Genomic DNA, 13,862 nt, shown 5'->3' with positions numbered 1-13,862 from the left:
CTGTAAATTTGCATCTTTCTTTCTAGATTAGTGTGACCCAGTTTATACACAAGGAACGAGATTTTCAGAGTTTCATGAAGTGCAGAGGGTGGATACTACACAGTGCAATACAATCAACCCCCAGTACAAACACCCAAGTTCTACCCACCTTTGGGGGCTGCTCTTTGCTGTGGCTCATGCTCCAGAACACCTCGTCCTGCCCAGGGCTGAGCGGAGCTGTCACCATGTCTGACAGGGAGCTGCTGTGGTACACGTCCTTACTAGCCCGGAAATTCTCACACTTGAAATAAACAAAACACGTGGTGGTGAATTGCGCTTCCCTGCCTACCTAACAGGCTGCAGTCTCAACAGAGATCAATGGTTCTGCCTTGGAGATTAAACATTTACTAAGTGTAGCAGGAATATTGTGTCTGGATAGAGCCCTACCTTGCTCGTTGTGCAGTGAGCTGTTAATTTCCAGCATGTTAGTATGTTAGGCACAAATATGCCAGGGTGAAGGGTACAACAAAAAGAAATAGTAAAAAAAAAAATCTTTTCTCTCTGTGTGTATATACATACATACACACACACCCACGCACACACCCCCCTTTCTTAAATCTGTGGAGAAGCAACTAGGTCACTGGCAATGCACAGGAAACTAACTACCTGGATGATGCAAAAATGCTATGGAATCACTACATTTAATTCAAACTTGGACAATGCTTCCACTGCAGGATTTCCATAGTCTAATCACCATTGGAACTCACCTCCCCTATCTTAGATGTTGACTTCCGAGCTATTCTTTGCATGGCCACCACCAACCCACAGTCAGTGGAGGCAAATTGCCAGCTGCAAACACTTTTTAAGTGCTATAGTGATTATGAGGGGACCCTGGTCCTCCTCTGAAACAAATTTTTCAATTACTTGAAAAAAAGAAAGAAAGAAAGATCAAATGTGACAATGCAGTAAGAAAGAATGTAATTATGTCCAGATTACACCCTCATGGGTGGTCAAGTCCAGGTGATCCCTGATGTTTAAAACATCTCTAAAGGCATCCACTTAGAGCACTAGGATAGCAAAAACCCCAATCACAGCAGAGGAAGGGGAAGAAATCAAGTTACTTCCTTACAAAGTCTTCACTTTAAGGGAACAAGAAGTAAGTGGTGCAAAACTCAAGCTAAAATATTCAACATTCAGTTCTCTGATTCTTTCTTCACGTAAAAGAAGAAATCTACGCTCTGATGATCTGCTACCCCAGTATCTGCCAAAGAAGAAGAAACTCAGTGTTGAATGTGTCAGCTGAGAGTACTGCCTCCCTGAAATGAGAAATCCTCTTGGACACAAGACCAAGACAGAGCACACAGAAACTGTCTGAGCTGGGCCTGTCTGCAGGGCAGATTCTGCTATGCTGGAATCAGTTTGATACTACAGAAATAGAAGTATTAGAGCAATGCCTGAAGCTGTACCACTCTGCGCTTCGCCTCGTCTGATCTCCCATGCAATGCTGGGCCAGGGCTGTCTGGGAGGTGCCTCTTCCTCAAACACACAGCAAGATCAGCACCTCCAACACTTGGAAGCCTAAGAATGAAGTTTGCAATTTTTTTCTGAGTCAGAGTTCAAACTCCTGTGTTCCAACTGAGTTACTGCACCTTAGAGGAACTTGCAGTACATTTTCCCCAAAGAATTACTCAGATGGGTATTTTATTGATTTATCAGGTAAGTCTATACAATTCTCCAGTTTATCCATCCTAAAAAGTAAATCACTGTAACTAGAACTTCACACAGCTTTCAAGAAGATAATAGGATTATGAACCCTCTGTAACTGTGCAAGACTGAATTCCATGGGAACAGTGTTCAATGTCAATTAAATACTGATAGGCAGTAAATCCAAAACTAGATAAGAGGAGTCCAAGATGCCTCATTGCAACTTCCCAGACCTGTATGGCAAAGTCAACTGCCAAAATCAGTCCTGAGAAGTTCACTTAGTTATTCAGGTGCTTTTCCTGTCTTTTTGGGACAATATGTTCTGTTGACTCTCTTTAGAGAAAACAGCTTTTTCAGCAGTTGTAACATATGTTCTTTCAAAATACCTTTTTTTCCAACAAGATTGCTTCTAATAACAGTTTTTAGTTAACCAGAATTATTTGAGCAGCAAAGTGCTCACCTGAAGAGATTCACTGTGCGTACAGAAACAGATTTTGTAGCAGGTGTATTATTATCAGAATATAGGAGGATTTTCTTTTCCTTGACATTTTTTCAACAAGATACATATATTTCTTTTTAAATTCCAGCCTTTGAGTCCTGCTGATTACCAGAAAAGTATTTGTGGTTAAAAGCATGGATAAGCTTTGCTGAGTCATGATATAAGTGACTGAGTGAATCCAAACTCTGCCCAGTACACCAGCTCTATGCAAAGCCAGGAACAGACACCTGCTTCCACAAGCAAGCCAAAACCATCTCAGATAACCCCCAAAATCTATGTTTGATATTCTCCTTAGGTTTGTATAGGAAAAATAATTTAAACCCTCCACCTAACAATAATTCTAAACAACTGAGATTTGAACTTTAAATTGTTTTTCTCATAAGTAATATCTAAAGAACAGCAGCTCTTCTCAAGCACAGAAAGCATTGGTAGGGAAAGTGTTACCTACTGTGTGTCCTCAAACCATAAAGGGACATGTAGCTGAGCTAAGAAAAAGAACATTTTGATTCACATGACAACATAAGGTGATACAGCACAAAAGACTCATTACTGGAGTTAGTTTAAAACCATTTAGAAGCAAGAAGTTTTAAAAAGAGGCTGTGCTGCTTTTTGGAGGATGCCCAAGTTACTAATTTGAACTGAATCTACATAAAGGAGATAGATTAAGTGCAAGTACTGTTAGGAAACAGCATAAGGAAAAGGAATTTCTTAAACTTCTGAGCAGGTACTCTGGGATACTAGGGCAGTCCATGGCTTTACACACAGCTAGCTCTTGTAATATTGTTACACTTCTTGTTCAGATTCAGTCACATCACCCCACACAATAGGGAATATCTACCTAGCAAATCCTATAGGAAAACTACAAGAGTTAATTAAAAATGGAGCTAATTTCAGATGTGAGCTAATTTTTTCCACTAGTCAGGCAGCAGGAGATGCTGGGCAGAAGATCAGACTCAGTGACTTTGTTCAAGAAGCCTCTGTGGAATTCTGCAAGCAGTCCAAACCAGCTCATCCCACACCACCACAACCAGAGAGCCAGATCTGCTGTGTACTGCAGCAAACACAAACCTGGAACAAAGCAGGTGGAACTGGTATACTCTGAATCTCACATTTCCCACAGTAGACAGAAAGGATGTAAGGCATTGAGAAATCATGCTCCTTTCACCTCAGGAGCTGTGATAAGTTTTTCAGTGAAATAATTCTGAGAGAGATCTGGGCATCCAGGATGTGCCACAAGATCTCACAGAATATGACTGTTGAAAATAAGAAGAAATTTTTGTCTGAGCAGAGCAGTGATGGCAAACTCTCTGACAAACCTGGCTGGAAGTTCTTCAGTGCAGCATCTCTGATGAATTCAGCTTGCATTTTAATTCCACAGTTCACTTTTATTTTAAATCAACTAGGCACCCACATACTGAATTTCACAAGTATATTTTTGTGTTTTTTAATCTCCAGGTGACTACCTGACCCATCACTTGTATTGCCTAAACACCTCATGCAGTTAATGCAGGCAGCATGTCCAAACATGCTGCCATTAGCAGCAACAGCTGCTCCCAACCAGCAAAGGGAAAAATAACCCTTCATGGGATTGATAAATTACCCATTGAAGCTCATGTGGACTCCATGTGAACACAGCAGGCAGCAGCACAGATTGGCTTCTCCCTGTCCACATGCACTGTCAGCTGGAGCTCTGCCTTGTGAGGGGGTATCAGGGCACCTCCCAGCAGAGACTGAAATCACAGCAACCACTGTGCATCACTTGCTGCTATCATCCTTAAGTAACACCATCACTCTGAACAACAAACATTTTCTGTAGTGTAATCTCCATCAAGAAATGTGAAAGAAGTTGGTAAATGCTGCTTCATTCCTCACCACTCCCCTCAGCAGCTCAGAGAGGTGCTACAAAACAGCAAGGCACTGACAGAGTGCAGAGGAATGACCTTGTCCCATGTGAAGCAGCCTCTCATCCCAGGAGTGGCTCCCAAGAAGGACAAGACTATCCTCTGTACAGCCACTGTACTCCTGCAGAATCCCAAATGCCTGCAATAAACTATGGATGCTCCCACTGCTATCACAGGGTTGAAATATTTGCCTCAGAGAAGCTGCCAGCCTCTGCCCAAGGCTAAGCTACAAATGTCCTTCTTATAGACCTTGCAATAGCTCTCCAGTGATTTGATGCTCCAAGCCAGGCCATCAACTCAGCCCACTTAAAATACTCGTGACTTGAAACAACAAACAGGCCCTGGAAAAAAAGGATGTGAGAAGACAAACATAAATATTTTTCCAGGTAAAAGCTATCAGGTGAAATGAGGCCTTTCTGCTCACAACATCTGTTTCTGGTGATTTTTCCATCATCACCAAAGAGCAAAGTAAGCTGAAGAGGAAAGGCACAGGGAGGCTTTGACTCAGAGATATTAAGAGCCAGCTATCATCCACCTCCCAGACTCCCAGAGTCTGAGACTCGCTCCAGGGCATGAGCCAAAGCAGGATAAGGGAGAGCTGCTTCGCCAAATTCTCCTGCTGGGGAATTTCAGCTACTCTGATATCTGCTAGGATAGCAGCACGGTGAGCTGAAGGCAATCCAGCAAATCCTGGAATGCACAGAGGGTAACTTTTCCAGCCAGCTGAGAGGCAGCCCTGCCAGGGGGGATGCACTACTGGTCCTGAGGGTCACCAGCACAGGGGAGCTAATCAGTGAATTCAGGGCTGGAGCTGCAGTGATCACACACTGGTGGAGTTCATAGTCCATAGTCATAAGGATATGGCTCAGGCAAAGGGTGAAGTCAGAACCCTGAATTTTAGGAAAGTAAGGAAAGAAATTCTTATGATGAGGGTGGTGCAACACTGGAGAAGGTTGCCCAGAGAGGCTGCACATGCCCCATCTCTGGAGACATTCAAAACCAGGCTGGACAGGGCTCTGAGCAACCTGATCTAGTTGAAATGTGCCTGCTTGTGGCAGGGAGGTTTGGCTAAGTGACTTTTAAAGGTCCCTTCTGACCCAAACCATCCTATAACTCTGTGACCTTTCATGCAGGATGTTCACCTGAAGCTCATGTCAAGCCAATCAACAATGAGTTTACGAAACATTTAGGATAATACAGCCTGATCTCACAGTAATAACCCATAATTACAGGTCTAAGAAGCATACAGGCCCATGCTGCTGCCTGGTGAGGCAGTGTGACATGCACTGAAAGCAGCTGAGCTGCCGCCAATAACCCACCCTCCTCTGCAGCCTGTGGTGCTAGAACCGACCCTGTCCCTCCCCAGGCAGTGCAGTACCTGCACGAGCAGGGCTCTCTGTGGGGCAGGGGTGCAGGGGCTGGAGCTGCTCCCGGATCCCATCCTGGGCTGCGCGGGGGCCTCGTGTCCCAGCGCCGCCGGCCACAGCGGGGGCTGCGCACTGTCACTCTGCTTGGCTCGCTCCTCGGCCTGGGAAGGACAAAAGCAGCAGCACATTGCACAGAGAGCCCCAGTTCATGGGCTGGGTGCTGTTTCATGACAGCACAGAACACATCACCTCCGATGGACCTTCCCACCAAGGAGGACAGCTCTGGCACAGCACAAACCACCATCTCCTCTCTATTTGCAACCCTTCCTCCTCCATCAAGTTTCCAAACAGAGCAAGGAGAAGGGCTTGAGTTTCCATCTGCTGTATCCTAGGCCACTCCTTTGGCTGCAGGCTGAGATTTTAGCTGGGAGGAATCATCTGTCTATACTTACTTATCTTTGACAACATGCAGCCTCTGTTTTGCTGTGCATTAATTACCCCCTTCCATAGCATTGACATTACTGCACGTTGCTTTTTACCTTAAAACACTTTCAACACTCTGTCTTTTGGTATGTTACTTGTGAGAAAGACTGAGGAACATGATCTAGAAGGAATAAATTTCCTGAGGGCATTGCTCATTACAAAAGTCTTTATCCTGTGGTTTTGACTCCACTATGCTTTTCAATTCTGGTCAACATGACTAATTCCCATTCTCTAATGTAAATCTTCAGCATATCCTCTGATTCAACAGCCTGGAAACAGCTCTACGCAGTAAACTAGAGATTAATGCCATAAAAATACCCTGTATCTGTGTTAGGGTGGGCATTCTTAACAGTATCTCCCACTGTATCTGGATGTTTGTGCCTGTATCAGAAAGGTAAGCATATTCTTAGCACAGCCTAGAAACTGCTGAGGACATGGAAAATTATTCCACTTTGTCTCACTGTGGAAAAAAAAAAGACCAAAACCTAAAAAAAAAACCCAGTTACTAAAACAAGCAACCACAGCCAAACCACGAAATTCTAGCTCCAGTGAACACACTCTTGAGGCCACATCTTCATTACCTACAACTCATAATAATGAAAGGCAAATTTTACTATAAGCAAGGAAGAAAATGTAAAAGCCAGAGATGATAATTCACCCCTCAGCTCTGGGCCCAAGGAACTCCCAAGAGAGAGTTCTGCACCCCCAAACATTAAACTTGAGGCTTTGGAGGGCTTTAGGGTTTTTTGTTTGTTTTTAATGTCTCAATGAAACTATAATTCTTGTGCTCTTCTGTGTATTGATCACTGGTCCTAGAAATGGGAGCCCTAAAAAGTACAAACAAACTCACTGTTGAGTAGGCTACCACTGTCCCCATACATGTACCTCTCAACAGAGGAATTAACATCTCTCTGGCTAATGAACTGGAAAAGTTCAGCATCAACAGGAGCAAAATCTCTGACTTATCCCTGTTAAAAACAGTTACAACTTTAAAGCATTTTTAGATCATTGCAAATAGTTAAGACTGCTGACAAAGAAGTCTCAACCAAAAAAGGCTGTACCACCAATTATGAATTTAGTGGAAGGATCTGTGACTTCCAAGAAGTTCTGAGATTAAGTAAATAATATTGTACAATATCTTAAAACTCAAACATATTGTTGCAGCCACAATGACAAAAGCCTCATGCTGTGAACTTAAAAAGCAACTAATCTGCAACTAATTACACTAAATTAAAAGTTAACTGTGACTGCACACTAAATTCTTCATTTTGCTATCAAGGAATAATTTACAAAACACATACCAAAACAAGAGATGAGTATCTACGACCGTATTTTATTGCTTTTTTGTCTTCTAACTACAGTAAAGTAGAAAATAAATTAATCATCAGAGTTGCATTTTCACCCATTAAAGGCCTAGAAAAGGCAAAGCTTTTCTATTGACTTTGATGTTGTGTATTTAGAAAAAGCACTGTCCACACTCTGTCCACACTCAATTTGCTCCTCAGCTGGAATAAAACCCAGCCCTCCATCATCAAACAAATACTGATTTCAAGAGCCGTTCATTCAAATTTCAGTAACGATTTTCTTAATCAGTCAGTACAATAAAGCCTTTAGAACCAGGGCATTTGTGGTTTTGACAGTTAGGTTGTACTTCAAACAGAATTACTCTTGTTTTCACAAGCTGCTGCTCTAACAAGGAACTTAATATCTTTTGTTTTCCTAACTTCATGCTGCTGCTTAGCTGATTGTAGACTCTATTCAGTTCCTGAAATTCATCATTTCACCAATTCTAGCAGTTACATTTAATTATTTATCAGTACAGGACGTTTCAGCTCAGGGAATAGTTGCAGCACACACACACATGAAGATGACAAAGATGGCAGCAGCAAGGTGTTAAGAAGCTGCACTGCATTTCTCCTATTTACATGTGCATGAGCTCTCCTCATGCCTCTGTTTGCGCATTTTGGGAAGATGACTGCACTTTGCCATGACTGCACTGAACATCAGATCCATTCTTCTACTGAGGAGGCACCTGTGAGCTGATGAGATTTTGACCTAGACTTTAGTGACACAACAAATCACACACCAGCTGTAGAACTGGGTTGACCAGTTGGGATTATATCAAAAAAACATGCTAGGAATGAGGAGATGGAAATGGACCCAGAGCTTTTCATGGCATGATACAGTGACCAGAATGAGTTGCTGGGTAGAAATACTGTCAGAGTTAGCAAAGGAGGAAAATGGATTGCAGTACAGGCTGACTGTATGTGGCTATCCCTGATCCATCAAACCTTATCCTGGGACATAAAAACCAAGAAAAGGCATCACAGGCTGCTTGCTGGGGCACAGAGATCTGTGCTCAGGGGGCAGGATGCTGTTCTGTGCCTGGCTCAGTTCTGTGAACCCTAACATCAGGCAAAGACCTCTATTAAAGCTCAGGTGGTATTACCTTATTTCATGCCTCTCTGAAAGACAAGGGAATGACACCTATTGACCAGAAGAACCTCATTTGTCCACTCACCAATCAAACACTTCCCTCAACTCAAACAGAAGTGACAGAACAATTCTTCCTTTCCCTTATCCTCTGAATATTAATGAAAACTGAAGACTGCAGCATAAGTGTGGAGAAAGACAGGTCAAGCTCCAGATGTAGGTTTAAAAATCAGTCTGCTCTCTGCTTCAGCATTCCTACAGCATCATAAACTACAAAGCACCAAATGCTGCCCTGGCCAAGACAGTACCTCTTTGCTTGTGCTGCTTGATGGAGGATGCAGTCCCACATTTGAACTCTTGGAAAGCTCCTTCTTCTTCTGCTTGTGGTCATGCTGGAGAGACAGCAGCTGAGTCTGATCTTTGGGGAGGGTTCTGTGCATCTTCCTGTTGTGCTGCACATCTTCCATCTTCTGAAAGCAGAGAGTGATGGACCTCAGAGACAATGACGCCTTAGAGGACAACCAAGTTGCCTGCTGGAAATAGTGGCTTTTCAAAGAACACAGTGACCACAATTCCAGCAGGGCTGACAGAAGATTCAGAACCCTGAGCAACAGGAAGAATAAAGTGGCACCAAACACTGTTTGGCTTTTTAGACAGCAGGTCAGAAAATCATATTTGTTCTTTTTACTTTTACTAAAACCAGAGGTCTTTAATCAAACACTGCATGCTTCTGTTTGATTACAAATCAATTTGCAGATGAAACATTAGAAAAAACATTGTGGTCAAGATGACAGACTTGATAATGACAGTTCAGCATTAAAATTAACCTCTGCTCCACTGTTTTTGTGAAAAAGAAATGGTCCTGGTTACAACATGAATGCAAAATGGGGACTGGAGATGTAAGCTTAGGTTTAGCTGATGCTGGAAGCTTTCAGGGTAAAGGAATTTCAATCAGACCAATTCAGCACAGAGGAACAGCAGGGACAAAAGTGGGAGAGGCAGTGTCCCTGCTGTAGATATGGAGGGTGACTCAGTAACATCTAAGACAACTCAAAGGAAGGCTGAATCTGAGAACAAGAGGCAGTAAATGCATTAGTGAAGTTCCTCCTTGGTCCATGACTCAGAGGATGGGAACACACTCAGGGAACTGAGAGAGACATCAGATACAGAACAGGGAGCTGCAAACTGCTGTCAGCAAACACCCTCTTCATACCTGCTTCTTTTCCAATTTCCTCTGTCCATCTACTATGAAGTATTCATCTTCCACCGCCCTTTTGTCTTCTTTGCCCCTTTCCTCTTTCCTCTGACTGACTTTCACCTCTGGCCACCTCTGCTCACACTCCTGCTGCCTCCGTAGCTCCTGCTCTCGCCTCTGGTGCTGGAAGAAAGCCAGGGAACAACACTGCTTATTTCACTTTATTTAGTACCCACCAGTTACTCATGCCAGGGCTCATAAATCACAAGGCCCATTTCCTGCTCTGCAGTCACTAAAAGGGGGGACACCTGACACACCACAGAGCAAAAGTGGGCAGGGACAAGCTGCCACCACCGTGACTGCCAAACCTGAAGTGAAACCTCTGCCCTTTTGGCAGCCCAGGGCAGATCTGTTATTTATGAGGCATGTGAGATCTCCCTGACAGCTGACAACTAATCTAACAACAAATGTCTTCCCAACATTTCAAGAAGGGAGAGTTTTTTTTCCCAGTGTTCCCATTTTGCTGGAGCAGCACTGTGCTTCACAGGTGTCAGCTCTGAAGTGTTCACACAATGCTCAAGTTATGTTAGATACAAGAGAGAAGAGACATGTTGGTGATTTTTGTGTTGTGCCACTGCAAAAGAGAAACTGAGGGGCTGGAGTGTGTCCAGAGAGGGGCAGCAGAGCTGTGGAGGAGTCTGGAGCACAGGTTTGATGAGGAGCAGCTGAGGGAGCTGAGGGTGTTCAGGAAAGGAGGCTCAGGGGGAACCGTATTGCTCTGCACAACTCTCTGACAGGAGGTTTTAGCCAGGTGGGGGTCAGGCTTTTCTACCAGGTAACAAACAAGTGGTGCCATGGCAGGTTTAGATTGGATATTAGGAAAAATTTGTTTACTGAAAGGCTGGTCAAGCATTGGAACAGACTGCCCAGGGAAGAGACGGAACCAGCTCTCCTGCAAGTGTTAAAAAACGTATGTGGATGTGGCACTTAGCACCAAGATATAATGATGGACATTCAGTGCTGGGTTAATGGTTGCACTGGATCCTAGAGGTCTTTTCCAACCTTAATGGTTCTGTGATTTTATGATTTAGCTCTGCCTCTAAGACAACAGTGTGTCAGGCAGCTGAAAGGGCAATCAGCTGCCTTTTAGTATCTTAAACAATAGCAGGGCCAAGACTCTGGACCAGACCAACAGACTGCAACTGGGGAATACATAAGAGGAAGAAATGGGGATCTCTCACCCCATCTACCAGGGCTACCACCACCAAACCTACTCAAGCAAAATGCCCTTCCCCTTCTGCTCACAGAGCAAGGCAGGTTACCAGCAGCAAAAGGACAGAGCCCATCTGAAACCACAGTGTTCAAAAGCGACACAGATCTCCCAAGGTGCCAGACTTGATCCAGGTTGAGCTGACAATTTAACACAGCCCTCTTGCCCTGCAAAGGCTACTCCCTACAGGCACATTTTTCGTTTGTGATGAGACATGGAATAACAGCACAAGCCAGGCCCCTACATCCTCCAGCCTCCTCCTCTGCTCCTTCTGCTGCTCGATGCGCTTCTGCCGCTCTGCCAGCAGCTGCTGCTTGTACTTCTCCTGGTCCTTCAGCTGCTGCTGCTGCCGGTGAGGGTCTGAGCGGTTCTTGTTCTCCTGCTGCAGCCGCAGGAACTCCCGGCGCAGAGTTGACTCCCCCGGGAGATTAACGATGGAGCTGAAACAAAGAGCAGGTTTCTACATGAGAAAACACAGCATTAAAGAGAGAATAGAGGTGCTTTGAGAATGTTTGTTGCCCTGCTTTAGCAAATCGTTATACATCTCCAGCAGTTGACTCTACAGCCACACCTGGTGTGCTACAAACCAGCCTGAAGCTGATTATTGGGTCCTTCATTTGAGAGTTTCCCCCCTACTGCAAGGAAAGTAAAGCAGCAGCTTATTACAGGCATTTTATACTCAGCAGTTATGTTTGACAGCTACAAAACAGTTAAAGCTACCAAAGGGGACCCAGGGGATTTGGGATTCAGAGCAAGTTAAGAAAGCTGTTCTGGCTGAGGAGAGCTGCCTTCAATGAGAACAGCTTGGGCAGTCAAATTTTCTATTTCAGTAATAAAATTAACCTTGGTTCTCCTTCATCTTCATTCAGCTCATCATCTTCCTCCTCACTTCCACTGTAATCATAGTCTGTTTCTTCTGAAAAAGAGAATAAACAAACACCAGAGGAGGATGCTGTTATTTAAGACATGATCTTGAACTTTATCTCTGAGCAATCAGCCTGAGCTACAGGCTAAGGAGGAACTGGAATTTAAAAGTCACATATTGTAGAGGGAGGCTGAGGGAAGGCAAAATATCCATGTACATAATTCAAAATCTAGTTCAGGTAATGATTCAGGGCAGCCCCTTTACAGACACCCACCTTTTCCCGTGACTGACTGTATTGGTTTTGCAAAACTAACCTACTTCCATCATCTGAAGCAAATTAGGCTAAACCCACAGAGAAACCCAACCCCCACAGCACCACCAGCAGAGGGGTTCTCAAAAAGACATTTAGGTAGGACATAAAATCTTGCACTGCCCTGTTCTGCTGTCATGGCTATGCTGAGGCCACCAGTAAATCCAGGTTTCCTTTTGTATCAAAGGGAATAATTAGGTAAGCAAAAAAAAGAAAACAAAAACTAATACTAGTTTTAGCACAATGTTTTAAAAGCTGACCAATAGTTTCAAAGTTTTCTTCAAGACTGACATGAAGGCAGTTTTTATGGGATAATTTCAAACTGGTCCTACCCTGCATTGTTGGCTGTAGTACATGCTAAATTGTCACTTCATTTTTTTTTTGAAATTAATATTTTGAAGTCTGTAGTCTGGCAATTCCATACTATTCTCCTCTTCAGAGGAGTTTTCATTAAAAACAGTATTTTCAGGTCAAAAATATAACTATTTATGAAGAAGTGACATATTTGCACTCCTCCACCCCTCTCAAGGGCATTTGTGAGAAATTCCAACTCACTATCTTTCCATTTCAGTGTGCTTTGAGATTCACAGCTGAAAGAGGTGACAGAATTTGCAACTACTACTGGAGTCAGTAAATCTACTTTGCAACAGCAATTTCATTTTAGATGCAAATATTCCTGTTGTCAAATCAGAGCATTTATAAGACACCTTCCAACACCACAGTGCTTTCCCAGTTTGCTCTCACAGTCCCTGATCCTCACAGCATTTCTGGCAGTATAAAACATGCTGAAAGGGAAAAGGGGAGAGAGGGCAGGGTCATTGGTCAACAGGCCACTTGTCTCTGCCCCCTTTGCAGAGTCTTAGTCAGCCATGCACAGGCATTTTCACAAGTATCACCCCAATTCCTGCACTGCTTCTTCCAGCTTTTGCTCTGAAGGGTAAGGCTGGCATTTGGAACAAATTTTCTTCATACATGCTGTGAAGGAAATGATTCATTATAACATCTGCATTTTACTGGAGCTTGGAGGTCTTTTGTGCACTCTATTTCAAAACACTTAAAGAGCCCTGCTGCCCCCAAAGAACTCACAAGACAAAATTATATGGAGATCCAACAGGTAAATCAATTGGATCTGGGACAGAAATACGAGAGAGAGAGACCAGGAAACACTTGTGGCTCAAGAAAGCAGAGACCCAGACTTCACTTGGAGTCCTTGCTCCCTGCTAGCACCAGGGCTGCTCTCAATAACTCAAGGTTCCAAGGACTTTAGCACTAAAACACCATTAAGGACCCAGGCTTCAACAAAGGAATCTTCAAAATGGCCTCACTATCGAGGACAATGCTTTCTCAATTTTCCTGGTTCTAGTATTTCAGCTGCATCTGCCTTGTGCTCTGTTGCCAAAATCTGAAGAGGACATGCTGTCTGAAGTGTGCTTTATTTTGGTTTTGCCACGTTACCCTTCTCTCCTTTTTTCTTCCTAGTCCTGTCCAGGTGGTCCTTGAGCATGATGCGCACTTGCCGCTCGTTCTGCATGTCACGGATGAAGGAATGCTTCAGCAGGGTCTCCGTGGATGGACGGTGCAAATAATGCTTCACAAGGCAGCTCTCAACAAAATTTAGGAACTTCTTTGACCTAAAAAAGACACAACAGTGGAGAAAGAGTGATAATCCTTTTCAACTTGTGGCCCAAGCACTACCTGAGTGGTGGAAAGCACTAACTTTGCAAGGTTTTCTTCTACACAGGAACTGAGAGGAACAATTTGAGTTCTGCCACCAGTGAGACTCCTGTGACCAGCACAGTGCTGAAGGTGAACTCCACCTCACCACCCTCTCAGAGGAGTTGTTACCTTGAATTTAC

The 13,862-nt window shown here is 43.8% G+C and overlaps 1 protein-coding gene across 3 annotated transcripts in view; it reads right to left on the bottom strand.

Moving 5' to 3' along the window:
* Window positions 1–13,862, bottom strand: part of NRK (Nik related kinase) — an 85,904-nt gene that overhangs the window by 29,928 nt on the left and 42,114 nt on the right. Inside the window, exons 10-16 of one of the 3 annotated variants that reach the window (XM_014265273.3) lie at window positions 13,462–13,637; window positions 11,675–11,747; window positions 11,076–11,271; window positions 9,580–9,744; window positions 8,675–8,833; window positions 5,462–5,611; window positions 149–280 (exon numbers count right to left, since the gene is read on the bottom strand). In XM_014265273.3, the coding sequence (XP_014120748.1) occupies window positions 149–280; window positions 5,462–5,611; window positions 8,675–8,833; window positions 9,580–9,744; window positions 11,076–11,271; window positions 11,675–11,747; window positions 13,462–13,637 (1,051 nt within the window). Of the gene's footprint in view, window positions 1–148; window positions 281–5,461; window positions 5,612–8,674; window positions 8,837–9,579; window positions 9,745–11,075; window positions 11,272–11,674; window positions 11,748–13,461; window positions 13,638–13,862 lie in introns of all 3 variants that reach the window. The other 2 variants (XM_005484422.4, XM_026791888.2) reach the window with 2 other exon arrangements.

The sequence above is a fragment of the Zonotrichia albicollis genome, chromosome 14 (genome assembly GCF_047830755.1).
Source record: "Zonotrichia albicollis isolate bZonAlb1 chromosome 14, bZonAlb1.hap1, whole genome shotgun sequence".
NCBI lineage: Eukaryota > Metazoa > Chordata > Aves > Passeriformes > Passerellidae > Zonotrichia > Zonotrichia albicollis.
The sequence above is the reverse complement of the archived record's forward strand: the minus strand, read 5'-3'. Positions and strand labels throughout refer to the sequence as shown.